At 38.8% G+C, this 22,920-nt stretch overlaps 1 protein-coding gene across 3 annotated transcripts in view; it reads right to left on the bottom strand.

The window, feature by feature from the left end:
* Positions 1-22,920, bottom strand: part of MTMR6 (myotubularin related protein 6) — a gene marked incomplete at both ends in the record, with an annotated part of 32,331 nt that overhangs the window by 3,679 nt on the left and 5,732 nt on the right. The window contains 9 exons of one of the 3 annotated variants that reach the window (XM_080689789.1): positions 3,223-3,349; positions 3,805-3,936; positions 5,912-6,112; positions 7,261-7,310; positions 15,602-15,727; positions 16,105-16,214; positions 16,859-16,991; positions 19,195-19,308; positions 19,962-20,096. In XM_080689789.1, the coding sequence (XP_080545915.1) occupies positions 3,223-3,349; positions 3,805-3,936; positions 5,912-6,112; positions 7,261-7,310; positions 15,602-15,727; positions 16,105-16,214; positions 16,859-16,991; positions 19,195-19,308; positions 19,962-20,096 (1,128 nt within the window). The remainder of the gene's footprint in view (positions 1-3,222; positions 3,350-3,804; positions 3,937-5,911; positions 6,113-7,260; positions 7,311-15,601; positions 15,728-16,104; positions 16,215-16,858; positions 16,992-19,194; positions 19,309-19,961; positions 20,097-22,920) is intronic. The other 2 variants (XM_080689790.1, XM_080689791.1) reach the window with 2 other exon arrangements.

The raw sequence follows: 22,920 nt of genomic DNA on the forward strand, positions 1-22,920 counted from the left end.
GTTCTTCCCTTGGGTCACTACGACTCCACTGAAGGTCCTCTGGATCTCGAGTCTGTGGTATCTCAGTCCCCACTACTCCTTTACTAGGTTGTATCGCAGAGTCTCAGACCCTGGGAGTCAATCGAGGCTGCTTTAGACCATGGGGGCGTGCCAGATTGGGCGTTTTCCTATGGTGTGATATCTTTGCCATCGCTACACGCCCACTGGGTCAAGTCCCTGGGAGTGCAGTACTGGGATTTCTCCTCTAGGGGCCGCAATTTGACTCACTGTTGTTGAGTACACTGATGGAGTTGTAGAGTACTCGGTGAATTCGCTGCTGCTACTGCCGGTAGTAATATGGCGCCGTTGCCATGCCCTCGGCCATGAGGCTGGCGTATTTCTTCTCTGGTTTTGAGCTCCGCTCTGAGTCCCTGAAGGGTGTGCTGAGCCCAGCCACTGGGAGCTTTAGATGCTCCCTACGCCAAGAAATCTGCCGAATTCCTCCCGGCTGATCTGCAGTGGCTCACCTCAGCTTGCTGTCCACCGCTCCTCTCTGGAGCCTGGTGGGCTGTTGAGTGCGTTGGTCTGGTGCCGTCCGGTGAGTTCACCGCTGCCACGTCATCGTGCGTTGGGCCGGTGTATCTCCTATGTGGCTCTGAGCTCCATTATGAGTTCCCTTCCTCTCTGGAGCCTGGTGCTGCAAGGGAAAATGGCGCCCGCCGCTTCACGCTGCGGCTCCAGCTGCAGCACTACGGTCTGGTTTCTGGTGTCTTGTTTTTCCAGCCCTCTTTTTCTCTGTCCCTTGAAATTACATTTTTTGTTATTCTGCTGATGCAGTTTTCTGGCTATGAAAGGCACTGATTTTGTGGTATTAGAGATTGGTTGTTAGCAGGGCTCGTAAGCCCCGCTTTTCTCTGTCGCCATCTTCCCGGAAGTCTCCAACACATATGCTCTTGACACTAAGAGTATAGCTTACTTTGCTTAACACAATGTTCTCCAGTTCCATCTATTTTCCTGCAAATTAGCACTTTTTTTTTTTACTTTGGAAAAAAGGTCTTGTTAAGTTGCTGAGAGCCTGGCTAACTTGCTGAATGTAGCCTTGGCCCTGCAATCCTCCTGTCTTAGCCTCTCAAGTATGGGGATTATAGGCATAAGCCACCATGTCCCATGGTTTTGATTTGTGTTTCTCTGTTAAAAGATGTTGAGCCAGATGTGGTGGAGCACGCTTGTAATCCCCGCGCTTGGGAGGCAGAGACAGGAGGATCATGCAGGTTCAAAGCCAGCCTCTCTGGCTTAAGAGACCCTGTTTCAAAATAAAAATATAAAATAGGTCTAGGAGTGTAGCCCGGAGGTAGAAAGGTTACCATGATCCCCAGTACCACAAAAAAAAGAAAAAAAGAAAAAAAGATGTTGAACATTTTTTTTCATGTATTTGTTGATCACCTGCATTTCTTTTGAGAAATGTCTATTTTTAGTTCATTTGCCCCTTTATTCATTGGGTTACTTTCCTTTTTTTTTTTATGAGTCTTTTGAGTTCTTTATATCTTATGGATTTTAAAGAATAGCTGACAAAGATTTTCTCCCATTCTGTAAGCAGGCTACCTATCTATCTAGTGGTGCTAGGGATTTGACCCAGGGACATTTTACCTACAAGCTACACCTCCAGCCATGTTTCATTTCTTATTTGGAAACAGGATCTTGTAAGGTTGCTAAGAGCCTCACCAAGTTGCTAAGGCTGGTCTCGAAGCTGCAATCCTATCTCAGCCTCCCATGTACTAGGATCACAGGTGTGTGTCACCATACTGGCTAGGTGCGTTCTTCCTCTCTCCTCTCTCTCCCTCCCCTCTCTCCGTGGTACTGGGGAAGGAACCCAGGGGGCACTGTACCTCTGAGCTACACTTCCAGCACTAGTTTTTAGTCTTTATTTTATTTATTTATTTTTATTTATTTATTTATTTTTTGGTGGTACTGGGGTTCCTGGAAGCCCTTCTACCTCCGGGCTACACTCCCAGACCTATTTTTACATTTTTATTTGGAAACAGGGTCTCTTATGCCAGCACGGCTGGCTTCGAACCTGCATCATGATCCTCCTGCCTCTGCCTCCCAAGCGCGGGGATTACAAGCGTGCGCCACCACGCCCGGCTAGTCTTTTTATTTTTGAAAAAGGGTCTCAACTGAGTTGCGAAGGGCCTCACCAAGCAGCTGAGACAGTTTGAGAACCATGATCCTTCAGGCTCCGCCTCCTGAATGCTGGGATTACAAGTGTGTGCCACCACGCCCGGGGCCTAGGCTCTCTCTTAATGCTTGTTGTTTTTTTGTTTGTTTTTTTTTCTCTTTTGTGGTACTGAGGATTGAACCCAGGGGCATTCTACCTCTGAGCTCCACCCTAGCCCTATATTTTATTTTGAAACAGGGTCTCACTAAGTTGCAGAAGGCCTAAGTAGCTGAGGCTGGCTGCAAACCTGGGATTCTCCTGTCTCACCCTCCCAAGTACTGGGATTACGAGCATGAGCCACCACACCCAGCTAGACATAGCTATTTGTAATACTACTAACAGAGAATTAGTGTCTTATATATAAAAAACTCTTACAAAGCAGTAAGAAAAAGGTAAAGGAGCAACAGAATGAACAGTCTATTCACAGAAACAAAAAACCACATGAGTGATATACATGAAAAGTTTTCAGCTTCATTTGTCACAATAAAAATCAATGTAAAGCCGGGTGTGGTGGTACAGGCTTGTAATCCCTGTGCTTGGGAGGTGGAGACAGGAGGATCATGCAGGTTTGAAGCCAGCCTCACTGGCTTAAGAGACCCTGTTTCCAAATAAAAAGTATAAAATGGGTCTGGGAGTGTAGCCTGGAGGTAGAAGGGTTTCCAGGAACCTCAGTACCACCAAAAAACAAAACAAAACAATGTAAAGTGAAAATAATTTAAAGTGAAAACAATTTAAATACAGTATTGAAAGCCGGGTGCGGTGGCGCATGCCTGTAATCCCAGCATTCAGGAGGCTGAGACCGTAGGATCGTGGTTCTCGGACAGCCTCAGCTACTTAGTGAGGCCCTCTGCAACTCGGCGAGACCTGGTTTCAAAATAAAGAATAAAAAATAGGGCAGGTGTGTAGCTCGGAGCTCAAATGCCCCTGGGTTCCATCCCCAGACCCCCCCCACACACACACAAAAATATAGTATTGAACTATTTAATATTCCAAGTATATTATTACGTTAGATAGTTCAGAACACTTACAGATTCTAGCTCTTGAATCTCTTTCTCTAACTGTTCGTTTTGCTCATTCATGTTCATTATTGTATTGAATAAGGACTGCCGAGGATGTAGCGTTCGATCAAACTGGTGGTACATGTTTCTCCAAAGCCTTCATGACAAAATAAGAACATTTTTACCAAAACAGAGTTAGACAGAAGTAATAAGCCCTAATGTTATACAGCAAAGTAAGATGATAACCATTTACAGTAAGTTATTATGTATTTTATGAGTAACTAGAAGAGAGGAGCTTGAAGGCTCCAAACAGAAGTCATGATAAGGAGATAGAAACACTAAATACCCTGATCTAACCAGTACAAACTGATTATAGGTTCTGAAATATCACACTGTACCTCACATACAGTTACTACATGTTAATAAAAAATTTAAGACATTGTTTAAAGACAAGCAAGTGCTAACTCACTACCTCAACCTGACCCTTACACATGCAAGTGATCATGCTGTACTCCATAGGTAAGTACACTTAAAAAAATAGCTTGAGAATTAAAAAAAAAAAACTGTTTTAGAGAAAAAACAAATACAAATACTCCAATGATGTCAACTTACTTAAAATTGAAAGATACTGTATTTGGCTCCAAAACGGTAAATCTCTGAGATTGGGAACTGTAGAGAGGATTGAAGTACTTCTTTTGGTCATCCAAAAGAAATGGCCACAGGGAGTAAGTTTTCTCCTTCAACCTTAATGTAATAAGAAAAATATAATCTTTCCTACAGACACAAGTATTACTTCTATTATTCATTTTTATAAATCATGCAATTACTTTCACAGTACATTTAAGATTTTTTATGCTATTCAGTCTAGCCTCTTATCTCTGAACTGCTTTCTCTCTTTTCTCCTTTTTCATTCATAATTATGTCATTAATAAGGCCACGTCTCTTGAACACAACACAGGAATACCATTGTTTCTTACAACCATACATTTTAAAAACTTCTTCTCAACTCGCACAATTTAAAAACCTGATTTCTGTTTCCCTACAAACATACACACAAATCAAGGCACCAGTGGAGCACTCTGTTTGGCCTTGTTCTCTGAACCTCATATCTGGGCTGTGGTGGCTGATAGCACAGGCATATTTAAGCACAAGTTGGTCCAAAAAAGGGAATTAGGTAGATTAGGACTTAACGCAAGAGTTGAAAGCCAGTTACACTGCAAATGCAAGAGTAGGTGGGTAAAGGGTAGAATAAGTATGGGGTACCGACTAAATAGACATTGGTACACAGTAGGATCCAGAGCAAAAAGTGGACAAGCTTCTAATTTTCTGTGACCCCTAAAATGAACAACAGGCATGTTCTTAGAGAAAGACTACTAGGAAATATCCACTGTTATTTTCATATTCCCATTTTTAGAATGTTTGTTACTAATTGAGGAGAACAGTTTTTCCTAAAATAGCTTTGCACTGCAAGAAAAGTTACCTGCTTCATTTTATGATTGACTATTGTGAATGGGGGTAGCACAGAGCTAGAGTCCCAGTGTTCTTTGATTTGTTCATTTCTGCCTACTCATTTGTTATTGGCTTTAGACATCTTCTAAAATATCACATACTCTCAGGTAACTCTACTGTCGTCGACTCTACTTGGGAGTGAAAGCATGTGGATGTCTTCAAACTACTACCAGGTTTAGCTTCTGTTTGTATCATTCAGATCCTCAAGAATCTAGAACTGCTCTTCATTGCTGCTATAAGAAATATAAACTTGAGAAGCCAAACCTAGAAATGTGCCGAAGATCTTTCACAGTTTTGTGCTAGATCTTCCCTGCATCAAAACTTAACCCAAACTGCCCACCCTCAAAGACTGGGGGAAAAGACCAGGCGAGCTAAGTTCAAGTACAGTGTCCTGGAGCTTATGTGAAGCCCCACTCAGGGACAGACACAATGCAGCCAACATAGGTAGACTTATTTTTTCCCCAAAGAGCTGTCTGTTTAGAAATATAAGTAGAACTACTGGGCTCCAACCTACCTACACACAAACCAACAGCTCAATCTTTTACTACACGTTAAACCTAGTGACCAAGGCTTTTTGGGAATAAAAATGTCAAAATTTCTCTGTTCTAAAATATACTTAATGTTTACATAATGTAAACTGAAAAGGAGCAGAGGGAAGCATTTACTTCCCTGTGGTGGGGCAGGGTGCTGCTTACATAGATGTGTGAATCTGGCAACATTTACCAAGCTGCACACTTAGGCTACATGTACTTTCCTGTATGTGTATTACACTTCAAAATACATTAAAAAATGTATTTTTACAATGGGTGGGGGATACTGTACATAACTTCGGAAATGCAGATGATTAAAAGTCTTTATAATAAAATTCAGTTCTAGTTCATATTGTTATTACTATTAGTTTTTTGGGTTTTTTTTTTCTGTACTGGGGATGGAACCCAAAGACATTCAATCTCCAAGCTACACCCCCAGCCCTGTTGGTTTTTTAAAAATTATTCTTTATTTTGAAACAGGTTCTCACTGAGTTGCAAAGGGCCTCACTAAGTAGGTGAGGCTGGCCAGGAACCGCGATCCTCCTGTCTTAGCCTCCCAAAGGCTGGGATTACAAGTGTGCGCCACCATGCCCGGCTTAAGATATCTTATTAATCATGACTTGGCTGTATGACTGGCTATGTTGGGGGGAAAAGATCCCTTTTTCATCAAATCATCTTACTTGAGTTCTTCTCTTTCCTTCTGACAATTTCCAAGGAAGTTTCCAAATTGGCATGAATGAATGTGTTCATGGATCTGAAGAAGAAATGCTTCATTGAATTCAAAGGCTTGTGGGAACTGCTCGGTCAAATGCCATACACATTCCAAGAACTGAGTGAACACGGGGGAGACTTCCTTTGGGTCACCATCCAAATGGCCGCACCTACCCCGCCCCCAGAAAGCAGAAGCTTTGAAAAATGCCTTTGAATAAAGTATACTATAAAAGTGTTATCACACATACATACAAAAGTCCTAAGCACTGTAACTTCAGCATAGAAACTATCACGTTTTATTAAAGCCATTTATATCTATGAGGTATATAACCATACTTTTAAAGGACCTGTCACTTTCTAAATACTGAAATCCAGCCAAAAAGGAAAAGTAATAAGGAGGAATGAATATTAACAAATAGAGAAAAATTAATAGGGAAGAGAAAAATTAATAGAGAATTGATAAAAATTAAATTGATTTTCATGTATAACACAGTATAAAACCAGACTATGCTCATCTCTCACCAGACGTGAGGTCATGAGAACAGAAACAGTGTGATACTCTCATTTTACAAAAGCTGTAAAGAGTCGGGCGTGGTGGCGCACGCTTGTAATCCCCGCGCTTGAGAGGCAGAGACAGGAGGATTGCACAGGTTCGAAGCCAGCCGCGCGTGCTGGCTTAGGAGACCCTGTTTCCAAATAAAAATGTAAAAATAAGTCTGGGAGTGTAGCCCGGAAGTAGAAGGGCTTCCAGGAACCCCAGTACCACAAAAAAAAAAAAAAAAAAAAAAAAAAAGCTGTAAAGATAGGCCGGGCATGGTGGCGCACGCTTGTAATCCCTGCGCTTGGGAGGCTGAGACAGGAGGATCGCACAAGTTTGAAGCCAGCCTCAGCTACTTAGTGCGACTCTCAGCAACGTAGTGAGGCCCTGTTTCCAAATAAAATTTAAAATAGGGCTGGAAGTATAGCCCAGAGGCAGAAAGCCTCTGGGTTCCACCCTCAGTACTACAAAAAATAAATATAATAAAAAATAAAAACCTTTGCTGAGCCAGGCATGGTGACACACACTTGTAATACCAGTACTTGGGAGGCTGACACAGGAGCATCATAGGTTGTGGCCAGCCTCGGCTACTGAGTGAGGCTCTCAGCAACTTAGTGAGACCCTGTTTCCAAATAAAGTATAAGATAGGTCTGGGAGTATAGCCTGGAGGTAGAAAAGCCTCTGGGTTCCACCCCAGTACCACGGAAAATAAATAAATAAATAAAAATAAAGTAAAATAAAATAATATAAAAAAGCTGTAAAGATGTAACTGCCACTTACCTCTCTGAAAATTTATGTCCAAATGAGATCCAATCTTTTTCTATTAAAACCTGAATGAGAAAAAGTAAAATCCACTTTACAACTATTTTCAACATTTTTTGGAACAGACTAAATTCTATTAGATTAAAAACAGCATATATGTTTTTGATTTATGGTTGCAAATAGAACTACAACAAGAAGAGATAAAATATAGCCAGAATCTAGATAAGAGGTGGAGTTAAAGAGTGAAAATACATTTAAAAAAGTGGTCCCATGACAAATTATTTTAAGTTGTATTTATTACATTTTAAGTAAAAATTGCATGTTATAAAGGAGTATTACACTAAAATTATATAAAAGCTACAAAACTATAAAATAAGATGCTAAATATGCTAAATTCTGGGTAACAGATGGGGGTAGCATTTTAAACCTTTTTTGGCTTACCAGTATGTTACTTATGTGAAACAGTTTTAGAGAAAAAATAAACAAAAATAGACCAAAGGGAATGGTAGTTTCTATTAAAATCCAAATGCTGGTATCTACCATCTTGAAATAATTGATCTTTATTGGTTTTCTGTCATGGGTTTTTTACTTACCAACTACACTAAAGTAACAGGAGTCTAATTCTTTAAATATTTTGTTGGTTCATTATAATTACAGCTCATAGTGATATTCAAAGTAGTACAAATGTGCATGTACACAGATCTTGGTGTATGTCCCTCCATGTTCCTCCCCATACATGTTAGTGAGATTGGTAGTGCTACCTTAGAATATGGATGTATCATTATTTGAAGTATTTGGTTTCTCTTTTTTTTTTGCATCTAATGTTTTCAGTCTATTCTACACATATTTTCTTAGTTATCAAATGCCTGAAAATTATTTTAACACTAAGCAAATTATTTTCTGCATCAAAACTACTACTTTCAGCTTTTCTAATTTTGTCTGAAGTGTATTTGACTACAGCAAAAGGCCATATATTTCTTTTGTGTGTGTGTGTGTGTGTGTGTGTGTGTGTGTGTGTGTGGTCCTGGGGTTCCTGGAAGCCCTTCTACCTCCGGGCTACACTCCCAGACCTATTTTTACATTTTCATTTTTGGAAACAGGGTCTCCTAAGCCAGCGCGCGCGGCTGGCTTCGAACCTGCGCGATCCTCCTGTCTCTGCCTCCCAAGCGCGGGGATTACAAGCGTGCGCCACCACGCCCGGCGGCCATATATTTCAAAATGAGCAAGGAGTCAGTTTCTGGAGTCCATATTTGTTCAATCTCTGCCCTTGCTACTTTTACACCTGTATGACCTTGAGCACATGATCTCTGGCCAAAGATTTTTATGGGCCGTCTGCCAGCTTCTATACATCCAGGTCTGTCTTAACTCAGTATCATTCTCATGAAATCTTTCCCTCTGTTTTGCTAGGTGAAGAGTAAGAGAGGAATACAAGTCCCTCTGGAAACCAACTCAGACACCTGGAAATTCTCCTAAAGACAGGAGGGCCTCTTCTCTATCCCACACTCAATCCATGACTGATTCTGATTCTAATTCTTAACATTAGCTGGGTGAGGTGGTACATGTCTGTAATCCCAGTACAGGGGAGATTGAGACAGGAAGATCACAGGTTCAAGGCTAACCTCAGTAATGTAGTAATACCCCCAGCAACCTAGCGGGACTCTGTCCCAAAACAACAACAAAAAAGGGCTGGGAGCCTGGCGTGGTGGCGCACGCTTATAATCCCAGTGCTTGGGAGGCTGAGACAGGAGGATTGCACAGGTTCGAAGCCAGCCTCAGCTACTTAGTGAGGCTCTCAGCAACCCTGTTTCCAAATAAATAATAAAATAGGTCTGGGAGTATAGTCTGGAGGTAGAAAAGGCCCCTGGGTTCCATCCCCAGTACCACCCCCCACCCCCCAAAAAAAGGGCGGGAATGTAGCTCAGAGGTAGAATGCTCCTGGATTCAATCTCCAGTACCACAAAAATAAAATAAACTAAAATAAATATAAAAATCAGATCTACACCAGGTGTGGTGGGGCACACCTGTAATCCCAGAACTTGAGAGGCTGAGACAGGATAATTGTTGCAAGTTCAAAGACAGTCTCAGCAACTTAGTGAGAGCCTCAGCAACTTAATGAGACCCTGCTTCAAATAAATAAAAAAGCTAGGGGTGTAGCTTTTAAGGTTACTCTCTTTTGGGGACCCCATCACCTGTGTGAGTGTAGCTGTTTTTGTCTTCTATCTTTCCTTAATTTAAAACAAATCTTTGCATTTCTATAAAAATAAATACAAAAAAGTAGATGTAATCAGGTACTGTACAAGTTTCCTTTTATTAAAGCTCTTTACTGCTCTTGATGCCCAAAGAGGTAAGTCCAATTTTAGCCTTCTCTTCCTCAAGCCCTCACCCTACACATTCCTCTCCACCCAGGACCCCACTCTGATACTCACCCTGACTTCCATTCCTCATGCATCACCTGCAGTCACCTTAAAGGGACAACATTGTAATTCACATTGTTGCTGTGGCCAGGGAAGTTCTCATTGTCTCTAGCCATTAATTACATTATTTGATTTGGATGACTGGCAAAAAATTAAAGCAAAACATGCCAAAAAAGCACATATATGTATATATATACATACATACACATACATATATATTTTTTCCTTATCTTATACTCTCAATGCAAGTAAGGCATTGTTTTCTTATTTCTAGGTGGGCATGGCAGTATAATCCCAGCGCTTAAAAGACTGAGGTAAAAGAACTCAAATTTTCAGGCCAGCCCAGGTAACCTGTCTCAAAATAAAAAAATAAAAATAGAAAGGAGCCACTTGTGGTGGTGTATGCCTGAGATCTTAGTACTTGAGACAGAAAGATTACAGGTTCAAGGGACAATGACAATATATAGGACTACCACACAAAGAAGAAGAAGATGCCAACACAAAGAGATATAAACTTAGGAATCCTGAACACATAAGAATGAAGATCAACAAGGAAAAAATAAACTCCCACAAGTCCACAACAATAGAGATCACCAATACAGAGCTGCAGAAAAGGCCAGAAAGACAATTCAGAATTTTGATTATTGATAAATTCAAAGACCTGAGAAATACAGAGAAAAATATATTGAATATGAAAGAACACATCAATAAAAAAAAAAAAAACTGAAGCCCTAAATAAGAACAAAAAGTGGCCCTGAATAAAATGAAAGAGACAATAAATGAAATAAAGCCCTCAATAGAAACTATCACCAGAAGACTAGACCACAGGGAAAAGAGTTTCTCTTTTGGAAGGTGGCTCATTCAAAACTGACTACACAGTCAACAATATAGAAAAAACAATAACAACATGACCAGAATATTCAAGAAATATGGAATAATATGAAATGACCAAACTTACCAATAGACATTGAAAAAGTTCTCGAAGTACAAATCAAGGGATTAAAAATCTCATGAACAGGAATCAGAAAATTTCCCAAATATGAAAAATGAGATGAACATTAAAAATCCCAATAAGGACAAGATCAAAGAAAAACTTCACATCACATAAAACAAAAATGACTAAAATGGAAGTCAAGGAGATCTTAAATGCACTGAGAACCAAAGGACGGGTGACATTCAAGGACAAAACAGTAAGAATCACTCTAGACTTTTCAACCCCAATCATGAAAGCCAGATGGCCTGCTATGATGCTATGATTCAAACTCTAAAAGAACTTCCAACCAACACTGCTATATCCAGCAAAGATATCTTTCAAAATTGACAGAGAAATAAAGACTTTTCAAACAAATAAGAACTAAAAGAATTTATAACCAAGCCAGCAGTAGAGAAAATACTTAAAACACAAAGGAGAAACAAGAAAAAACTACCAGAACCACAGAAGGAATGAATTCCACCAGATGAGCAACTAAGTGAAGGATAAATACTGTATCAAACAGAAAATATAATTCAAAATGAAAGAAAATAGAAATTATCTCTCACTGGGCGTGGTGGCACACACTTGTAATACCAGCATGTGAGAGGCTGAGACTGGAAGATCATGGTTCGCTGATAGCCTCAGCTATTTAGTGAGGCCCTCCATGACTTCGTGAGACCCTGTTTCAAAATAAAGAATAAAAATAGGGCAGGGGGTGTAGCTCAGAGGTTGAATGCCTCTGAGTTCCATCTCCAGACCTGGAAAAAGAAACAACCTCTCAATAACACTGAATGTTAATAGTCTAAATTCCCCAATAAAACGGCATAGACTAGCAATGTCTTACTGATAACAGGAACAATCCAACAAGAAGATTTAATGATAGCAAACATTTATGCCCTAAATGTCAGTACACCCACTTTTATAAACCAAACTCTTTGTGACATTAGACTCAGACTTCAACACAATATTGAGAGACTTCAACTTCAACATACCTCTCATACCACTAAATCAATCTTCCAGACAAAAGATCAGTAAATATTGCTCAGACTTTAAAAACACCATAAGCCAAGTAGATTTAATAGACATATAGAGAATATTCCACTCAACAACAGCATGAATACACATTCTTATCAGAAGCTCATAGAAGCTTTTCCAAAATGAATCATATTCTTGGTGACAAAGCAAGTACAAGCAAATTCAAAAAGTGTAATTCCTTACATCATTTCGTATCATAATGAAATGTAGAAATCAACAGCAGGAAGAACTAAAAGAATTACATAAATACACAGAGACCAAATGATGCACTTTTAAATTGAGGATTGGATCATAAAAGAAATAAGAGGGACTTCTGGGAAGATGGCGACCGAGAAAAGCGGGGCTTAAGAGCCCCGCTAACAACCAATCTCTATTACCACAAAATCAGCGCCTTTCATAGCCAGAAAACACCATCACCAGAGGGGGGAAAAAAAAAATCACCAGCCCCAGAGAGGAGGGGGTCTCATAACAGAGCTCAGAGCCACAGAGGAGATACGCCGGCCTCACGGCTGAGGACGCAGCAGCAGCGCCTTACTGCCGGCGGCAGCGGCGAGCTCACTGAAGGGCTATGGCTACAGACCAACGCACTCAGCAGCCCACCAGGCTCCAGAGAGGAGCGGCGGACAGCGAGCCGAAGTGAGCCGCTGTGGAAGAGCCCAGACAGCAAGCCGAGGTGAGCCGCTGCGGAAGAGCCCAGACAGCGAGCGGAGGTGAGCCACTGCGAAAGAGCCCGGCGGGATTTGGCAGATTTTTCGGCGCAGGGAGCATCTAAAGCTCCCAGTGGCTGGGCTCAGCACACGCTGCAGGGACTCAGAGCAGAGTTCAAAAACAGAGAAGAAATACGCCAGCCTCACGGCCGAGGGCGTGGCAGCAGCGCCATATTGCCACCGGCGGCAGTGGCAGCAGCAGCGAATTCACCGAGTCCACAACAGCTCCATCTGCATATTGAACAATAGTGAGTCAAATTGCGGGCCCCAGAGGAGAAATCCCAGTACTGACTCCCAGAGACTTGACCCTGTGAGGGAGTGGCGGTGGCAGAGATATCACACCATAGGAGAACGCGCAACCTGGCACCCCCCATAGTCTAAAGCAGCCTTGATTGACTCCCTGGGTCTGAGACTTTGAGATACAACCCAGTAAAGGAGTAGTGGGGACTGAGATACCACAGACTCGAGATCCAGAGGACCTTCAGTGGAGTCGTAGTGACCCAAGGGAAGAACCCAGAGAAGGCACAAACTTCCAAAATCATGGGAAAGAGGAATAACAATAGAGCAATGAATGCCCACAATCCCACAACATCAGAACCCGGTAAAACAGAAATTCAGAGATTTATAGAAGATCAAATCAGGAAAATAACTGTAGAAATAATAGAGGTGCTTCGAAAAGAACTCAGAGAGAGCCAAAAAGAGATAAAGGATGCAATTAATGAAGTAAAGGCCTCAATTCAAAGTACAAACAACCGATTACACCACATGGAGAATAGAATCTCGCTCTTAGAAGATGATCAATCCAAAAATGAACGCATAGTTGCTAATCTAGAAAAAAATATCCGACAGCGGGAATCTGACATTGAAGAAATATGGGCCCATTTTAAGAGAGCTAACCTAAGAATAATTGGAATAGAGGAGGGAAAAGAAGGTGAAACCAAAGGGATCAACAATCTCTTTAAGGAATAGCAGAAAATTTTCCAAACATAGAGCAAGAGGTCAATATACAGGTCCAGGAAACTTGTAGAACTCCCTTTAGACAGGATCGGAGAAGAGGATCCTCACGCCACATAATTGTCAAAATGACCAATGTGGAAGCCAAGCAGAGAATCTTAAAGGCAACAAAAACAAAGGGTCAAGTGACATTCAGAGGCAAACCAATTAGAATCAATCCAGACTTCCCAAACCAAGTCATGAGAGCCAGAAGGGCTTGGAGTAACATATTCCAAACTCTGAAAGAAAACAACTTCCAGCCAAAAATTTCCTACCCAGCAAAACTTTCTATCAAATTAGATGGAGAAATAAGAAGCTTCCATGACAAACAGAAACTGAAGGAATTTATGTCTTCAAAACCAGCACTAGAGAAAATACTCAAAGAGATTATTAACTACAAGGAAAAAATGGGTAACACACACCAGAACCAGAGAAACAAGATTTTCCATCCAACAGACAACTAAGATTGGTTATCTGTGGAGACTCATTATTTATGTTAGTCTTATACCTATCTCTAAATTGTATTGTTTGCTTTTATTGTTAATTTTTAGGATTTCTAGTTGGGAATATTAATATACCTTCAGATATAGCATTTGGAAATATTTTATCCCATTCTATCAGTAACTTTTAACTCTGTTTACATTGTCTTTGGATATACAATATTTTATTTGTTAGGGAGTTTGTATACCCTTCTGTTGCCTGTGCCATTGAAATCATATCCAAGAAATCACTGCCAATTTCAATGTTGTGAGGTTTTATGACCCAGATTTTCTTCTAAAAGCTTTTAGTCTTAAGATTTATATTTAGGTCTTTTATCTATTTTGAGTTAATATTTGTATATGGGATTAGGTAAGGGTCCAATTTTATTCTTTTTCATGTAATTATTATTTTTCAACAATATTTAGTTAAAAGATTAGTATTTCCTCCACCAAATGTTCGTGGAAACCTTGTCAAAAATAACTTGACAATATATGGAAGAATGTATCTCTAGGCTTTTATTTAACTCCAATGGTTTATATATCTGCTTTAGAACAGTACTATACTGTTTCAATTATTGTAACTTTATATGGTTTGAAATTAGAAAATATACATCTTCTAGCTTTGTTCTTTTTCAAAATCGTTTTGGGTATCTAGAGTCCATATTCCATATTAGTATAGATTTTTTCTGAAAAATAAATATATAAATATATGATAGTTTCACCTAAAAAAAAAAAAAAAGAAAAAAATATTCTCTGGTAAGAAAGAAAGCAAAAAGAAATACTGAAATGTTATCTTTAAGTTATCAAAAGCTTGGTATCAGACAAATGAAACTGTTATGTGAGATTATCATTTTTAATTTTAGATAAATTGCTATAATACTAGATGTCAACCACTAAGCCAAGCATGGGAAGGAGGGATGGGTAGGGAATGGGGTGGGGATCGGGTAGGGGCTGACTGGGCGATGTGTGCATGTATGCCTACAAAAGTTTTTTTGTATCCCACTATGATGTATGAATACAGTGCACCAATAAAATATTTAAAAAAAAAGAAAATTATAAAACACTAAAGAAAGAAATTGAAGATGTTAAAAGATGGAAAGATCTCTCATGCTCTTAGATAGGCAAAATAAATATTAAAATGGCCATATTACCAAAAGTGATCTACAGAGTCAATGTATTCCCTATTAAAATACCAATGTTATTCTTCACGGGGCTAGAAAAATCAGTCCTAAAATTCATATGGAAAAACAAAAATCCCAGAATAGCCAAAGCAAATCTTAGCAGTAAGAACCACACAGAGCTAGGCATGGTGACCTATAATCCCAGTAACTGAGAGGCTGAGACAGGAGGATTGCAGGTTTACAGCCAGCCACAGCAACTCAGTGAGGCACTCTGCAACTTGGTGAGTACCTGTTTCAAAATGAAAAATAAAATAGGCCTGAGGGTCTAGCTTGGCAGTAGAATGCCTCTGGGTTCAATCCCCAATACGACAAGAAAAAAAAAAAAAGAATCATGAAGGAGGCTTGACGATACTTGACTTCAAATTATACTACAGAGATATAGTAATAAAAACAGCATGATACTGGCACAAAAAGAGACACACAGACCAATGGAAGAGAATAGAAGCTACAATAACAAGTCCACACATTTACACTCAATTACTGCCTTTAGAGCAAAACTGTCTTCTGACATTGCCCAATATTCCCTGAGGGTCAGAATCTCTCCTCTTTGAGAGCCACTAACTGAATGAATCCTTACCATGAATCCTTTGATGGTCCTGTAGTAGGAATCCAATAAAAGTGAACCCAGGGAACAAACCTGGGAAGTTCTATCCCATCCGTCAGAACAATGTACTAATACACTTGCGTTTTCAACTATTATTGCCTGAAAAGAAAGATCACATGCTCAGGTTCTGGCAGAACATGTTTTATACAAATCAGTGTTTACTTGAAAACTGTGCTAGTAGACACTGGAGTAGAAGTAGAAGAGCTATACCTATAATAATAATGTTAAAACAGCAAAATTAAAACAACAACAAAACAAAAAATAAAGAAAAAACGTTGCTTCAAAATATTTGGGAAATTCTTTTGAGTCTCTACATTAAGAGCTACATGGTTCTTAAAGTTCAAATTAAAGTGAACGTCATTCAAGAGGTAACTAATATGAGTCATCTGACCAGAGTACATACTAGTAACCCACAGGAGAAATCTATTCCTCCATAACCATTATCAAGCCTAAAAACAAGTATGAGAGATCATTACTTTAGCTAAGAAGATTGCAGCATCCATAACAGCTTTGATATGGCGAAGCCATCCCGAGCTCTCCAAACCAGAGTAGAAATCATTGACAGAAAGTCCTTTGGTACCATTGACTAAAAAAGAGGGGAAAATTGTCAATCAGAATGGGGTTAGAGTTTCCACTAGTCTTTTTCATGATCTTTCCAAGTGAGAAGAAAAAAAAAGATAAAATAAATAGAATAAATTCCTTAAGTAAAGACACTTTAGAAGCTTAAAAATGGGTTTAGGATACATTTTTCTGTTATCTCTTGTGCTTAAGAAACCTTTTAAGAATCTGTAGGACAAATGTTTAACTAGAACTAGTCTTATATTTTAATTTTTCCATTCCACATTGTAGCTGGAAAGATCTTAATATTTAAATGGGACATTATCATAGACTAACCTTTACTACACTGATTACTCAATAATGTCTAATACAAATTTTTGCAAAACCATTAGAATTGTACTAACACATTAGCTACAATTCAGATGTGCCAATTGAAGACTTGAAATGTGGCAATTCTAAGAAGTGTTATAAGATAAAACAGACACTTGATTTCTAAAACTTCATTATCTATTTTATATTTAATATATTATATTCATATATTAAGTATATTATTAAAACTAACTCCATTTGTTTCTTTTTATTTTTTAAGTGTGATTAATAGAAATTTTATATTACATGTAGACTAGCCTTATATTTCTACTGGACAAAGTTGTCTAGCAAAAGTAATCTTACCTTCTAATAGTTTCTGAAGGCTGGACCTCATAACATGAATATTTTCTATTCCAACAAACTGAAATCTAATATTAGAATAGTTGTCTTCATTTTCATAACCTTTTCCAGCTGCTCTGTTGGCCATTGCATTTAGCTAAAATATAAAATGTTAGATAGTTAAAATCAATCATTTTTATCTTTTAATTTACCAAAATGTCATAAAACATTAAATAAGCTATATTTTAGCTAGAAAGGAGCTTAAAGGAACCCATCAAAACTGAATACGCTATTTTTAGTAAGCAAGAACACTGCATGTGTTAAATAAGTTTACCTAAATATCATAAAAACACTAAGCCATATTTTAGCTAGAAAAGAGTTTAAAGAAACCTATCAAAACTGAACAAACTAGCTGGGCGTGGTGGCAGAGACCTGTAATTCTAGGACTTGGGAGGCTGATACTGAAATATCACAGGCTTTGAGACCAGCCTCTGGAACTTCCTGAGTTTCTTAACAATCTCGAGAGACCCTCTTTCGAAACATTAAATAAAGCCAGATGTGATGGTGCACTTTTGTAATCCCAGCCCTTGGGAGGCTGAGACAGGAGGATTGAAGGTTCAAAAGCCAGCCTCAGCTACTTAGTGAGGCACTCTATAATTTAGTGAGACCCTGATTCTAAATAAAGAATAAAAAATATGGCTGGAGATGTAGCTCAGAGGTAGAATGTCCTCAGGGTTCAATACATAGTAACATACTGAATAAACTATCATTTTTTAGTAAGCACAAAGACAAATATGTTGCATATGTCACAGTAGTAAAGAATTGTTACTCTTAAGTAACAATATGTAATTATTATACAAAGAAAAGAACTACAGGAAATATCCACAAGTTCATGAAATCAATTACTCTATGTTTTTAGTCAGTTTTTCATATTAATATTTCAAAATTAAAAAGAAATGTCTCTAATTAGATTTTTAAATTATTTATAAATTGCTGACACTCAAGAGATTCACTTCAGAACAAGTCTGGAGTACTTGATCATTCAGAATGCCATGGAAACACTGAAAATCAGATCTGAAACATGCCTCCAGGCGTGTGCGTGTGTGTGTGCACGTGCATGCACACACGTGTAGTGCTGGGGACTGAACCATGAGGCATTCTACCTTTGAGCTACACCCTAGCCCTTTTTATTTTGAAACAGTGTCTTGCTAAGTTGCTGAGGCTGGCCTCAAGCCTGCGATCCTCCTGTCTCAACCTCTCAAGGGCTGGGATTACAGGTGTGTGCCACCGCAACCAGCTGCCCCTAGCTTATTTAATGTCTTACATGTTAGAGATTACCAGAGGCCCGAATACTGTAAAATATAGCCTATAATCTGGTAGGCTGAAGTGGCCCAAGAGTTAAGTGGTTTCTAGAGAGAAAACAGCCGGCCAATAAGCACAGAGGCCCACTGGTTATTAGATCAAGTGTTCTGACAGAGTCACAGGATTTGGCATGCTATTTTTTTCAGAGTAAGATTTCACATGGTATGTTACTACAACTTACTATTCTGTACTTATGAACTTGGATGAAAGGGAATCTAAATTAGAAGAAAAAATAGGTTTTCACTGGGTGAATTGGGGCCCCAGTTTGGTAACAAGTTAAATTATACCTACTCACTCCCTAATCCTTCAGGTCCTATGAAGTCTAAAGTAAAATTAAAAATTAAGATATTAAAAATGCTTCCACATTATTCGTACTTGATTTTGTTAAACTAATAAAAATAAAAGATAAATTTTCACCAGGCCTGGTGGCACATACTTGTAATCCCAGTACTTGGAAGTCTGAAACAGGAAGATCTTAAGTTCATGGCCAGCTTTAGCAATCTGTGAGGCCTTCTGCAGCTTAGTGAGACACTGTTTCAAAATAAAGAATAAAAAATAAAGCGAGGGGTATAGCTCAGAGGTAGAGTACTCCTGGATTCAATTCCCAGTACCACACACACACAATAAAAAGATATATTTTCTGTTTATAAGGCAATTATAAAAGCTATCAGTTCTTGAAATACAAAGTCAGACCTCATCTTCAAAAAGTCCCATATTACAATTCCCTTTTATGTCTAATATTACCTGAAAAGAATTCTAACCAATTAGTCAACCCAGATCACACAAAGGAATAGAACAAAATTTTTCTTAAAGAAGGTATCACCAACTTTTGACTTCAATGATCAGTTTCTCATTTGAGATACTTCCTAATTTACTCAAATTAGTCTCATTCTGTGTCTTCCCTTATCTTTTCTGAGCTGGCAAATGACGAGAACTGGTCTGTCAGCTGCCGCCCTCCCACCGGCTGCCTACAGCCACTTGTGTCCTACGTTGCTCACTCGCTTTTTCTCATCGCTTTCTCTTATTTTCTCATCATTCCAGATTTTTGAAGAAATCCTCACTATCATTCTGCCAATGTCCTTTTGTGTAGCCCACCAGCTCTGCATGCGATGCTATAATAAAAATTAAAAGTAAAGTTAGCTATTACTATTGAAGAGCTTAATTACTTTAATTTCAGGGTCCTATATGAACTGGCTGTTTATCTGTATTCATTTAAAAGAGGAGGGGATTCCGACTCTATCCCAGTGATATAAACTTAGCCTTATACCACAGATGCTTAACGAAACAACAATCGTGTTTGCTATTCACAATTCTCTAGTAAATGTTTTATAAGTTAACTCATTGTTTTCCCCAATTTTTGAGTACTTCCAATTAAGGTGCATTATTTGAACACAAAGTTTGGCCAACTAAGAATTCTACAAAAAAAGTAATAATAATTTCTAATTTTTTATCACACATACACTATTTAGTAATTCTTCACAATAGTAAGACTTACGTTCTCAATATAAAGTTAAGAGTTTCCAACACAAAAATTTACTTTCCTAAGTTGTTTATATCTAACAGAAGATATAAAATATCAGCATCCAGGTTACTAAGAATTGTTTTTCTAAGTTGGTATTTCTTCAAGAATTGATTTCCATCATATCATTAGCCTCAATTAATTTAAAACTAGGATTCACATATTTTAAACATGGGCAAATTTATAAACCCTATAGTAATGAAAATAATTGAACTGTACAGACTGTACTATATTTAAGATACATACTTTGGGCCTGGTATCCACAACATACATGTAGCGATTGACTGGATTGGCTTTACTGATGGCTTGAAGCAAATGTTCATCTTCCAGGCACCTGGCACTGAATCCTGACAGTGGCTGGCTACATCGACAAATGGCAGCCTAATTTTAATAAGACAGAAAACAAATTAAGCTGATTTCTAAAATACTTCTCCGAAGAAAATGCTTCAAATAAAAAACTCAAAAGTGTTAAAAATCAAATAGGCAATCTTATTAAAAGTTAGCAAGACACCGGGCATAGTGGCGCATGCTTGTAATCCTAGCATTCGGGAGGCTGAGACCAGAGGATCACGGTTTGTGGACAGCCTCAGCTACTTAGTGAGGCCTTCTACGACCTAATGAGACCCTGTTTCAAAATAAAGAATAAAAAATAGGGCAGGGGGTGCAGCTCAGAGGTCAAATGCCCCTGGATTCCATCCCCAGACCACACACACAAACACAAAAAGTAAGACAAATTAGGAGACATTAACTTTGAAATTCTTTTATTTTTGGTACTGGGGTTGGAACCCAGGGTCATTCTACCATCAAGCTACACCCCCAGCACTATTTTAAAAAAATATTTATCTAAGCCGGGTGTAGTGGCGCACACTTGTAATCCCCGCGCTTGGGAGGCTGAGACAGGAGGATCGCACAGGTTCGAAGCCAGCCTCAGCTACTTAGTGAGGCTCTCGGAACATAGTGAGATCCTGTTTCCAAATAAAGTATAAAATAGGTCTGGGAGTATAGCCCGGAGGTAGAAAGCCCCTGGGTTCCGCCCCCAATACCACCCCAAAAAAAAAAAAAAAAATCTATTTGTGTGTGTGTGTGTGAGGGGGATACTGGGGATGGAACCCAGGGACATTCTACCTCTGAGCTACATCCCCTGTCCTACTTCTTATTCTTTACTTTGAAACAGGGTCTCACTTAGTTGCAAAGGGCCTCACTAAGTAGCTGAGGCTGTCTGTGAACCACCACCCTCCTGTCTCAGCCTCCCGAATGCTGGGATTACAAGCGTGCGCCACCATGCCTGGCTTTGAAATTCTATTTATATTACATAATATTTCAATATCTCAATAGTCCCTACATTTTTTCAATATTCTCTTCTAAGAAAATAAAACGCTCCTTAACTAGTGTGATGAGAGAAAACTTAGCTCTTAAGCAGCAGCACTTAGTCAATCCTTTATCAAGTGACCCTAAGGTTAAGATACTGTCTCTCTTTGGATCATAGAACATTCCAACTCCAGTTCAATTAAAGAAATGGTTAATGCATCTAGGACAGGAATTTTTATACTTTTATTGGTGCATTATAGTCTTATAGTCTCACATCATGATGTAGTAAACGGTGTTAGTGACATACATGAGCACAGCAGTTGTTGAGGGAATTTTTTAAGTAGTAACATTTGCATTTTTACTTTCCAAAGACTTTCAGATCTAATTAGAAATCTGCAATTGTTATATAAAGTGAGATATGAAATGAGAAAACTAAACATTTCAAATTTGAATTAAAATATAGTCAAGGTAGGCTGGGCATGGTGAAGCATACCAGTAAACCAAATACTTGAGAAGCTGAAGCAGAAGGACCACAGGTTTTAGGACAGCCTCAGCAATGTACCAAGACTCTCAGAAACCTAGCATGACCCTACTTAAGAAATGAAAAGAAAAGACAGTCGAGTGTGGCGGTGCTGCTGTAATCCCCATACTTGGGAGGCTGAGACAAGAGGGTCACAGGGTTTGAGGACAGAGTCAGCAAGAAGTGAGCCTCTCATCAGCTATTGAGATCTCATTTCAAAATAAAAATAAAATAGGTCGGAGATGTAGCTCCCAAGTAGAATGCCCCTGGATTCAATCCCCAGTACCCGACACATATGTAGTATGTTTAGTATAGATATATTTCTTTTCTCAAGCTAAGAAGGCAAGAATATCTATCTATAAAGACTAGTGAATGGTTTGATTAGTATTTACTATGTTTATCCTGAATAAGATTAAAAAGATTTAGATCCATATACATATTATTCAATCTCATCTATGCCTATCCAACTTTTTTGCACATTTTAAATTTATATATAGGCTGGGCAGAGTGGCACATGCTTATAATTCCAGTACTTGGGAGGCTGAGACTGGAATATTACAGGTTCAAGGCCATCCTCAGAAACTTAGTAAGATCCTCAGGAACCTAGCAAGACTCTGTTTCAAAATAAAAAAATAAAAAAGGCTAGGAATGTAGCTTGGAGGTTGAATACTCATGAGTTCAACCCCCACTTCCAAAACAAAAATAAATATATAAATAAATAAATAAATAGATAAATACATAAATTTATAAACAAAATAAAACCTTGAAATTTTAAAATAGAAGAAGCCAGGCATGCCTATAATCCCAGTACTTGAGATGCTGAGACAGGCGGACTTCAGGTTTGAAGTCAGCCACAGAAGCTTACTTAGCAAGACCCTTAGCAACTCAAACTCTATTTTAAAAATATATATACAATAGGTCTGAGGGTGTGCCTTGGAAGTAAAAGGCCCCTGGGTTCAATCCCTAGCACTATACACACACACAAAAATAAAATAACATAGTAGAAAATGGAGATTGCCTTATTAAATTCTTTTCATACCTACTTTTATCTCTGCTCCTTTCCAAAACCCAACCAAAATTCTATAAACAAGTTTAAAATGATAAAGCTACAAGAACAAAGAGAATGGAAAAAGAAACAAGAGATGTCAATAAGATTTGGGGAGATAAAGCCACTGTGGTGGTATGCCCTGGAATAACAGCTACTTGGAAGGCTAAAGCAAGTGGATCTCAGGTTCAAAGCCAACTGGGGCAATTAGCAAAACCCTTTCTAAAATAGGATAATATAAAATAAATACAGGGCTGGGAACAGCACTCAGTGGTTGAGTGCTTGCCTATCATGTGTGAAATACTGGGTTATCAATCTCCAGTACCACAAGG

The sequence above is a fragment of the Muscardinus avellanarius genome, assembly GCF_963383645.1.
Source record: "Muscardinus avellanarius genome assembly, chromosome: 2".
Classification (NCBI taxonomy): Eukaryota; Metazoa; Chordata; class Mammalia; order Rodentia; family Gliridae; genus Muscardinus; species Muscardinus avellanarius.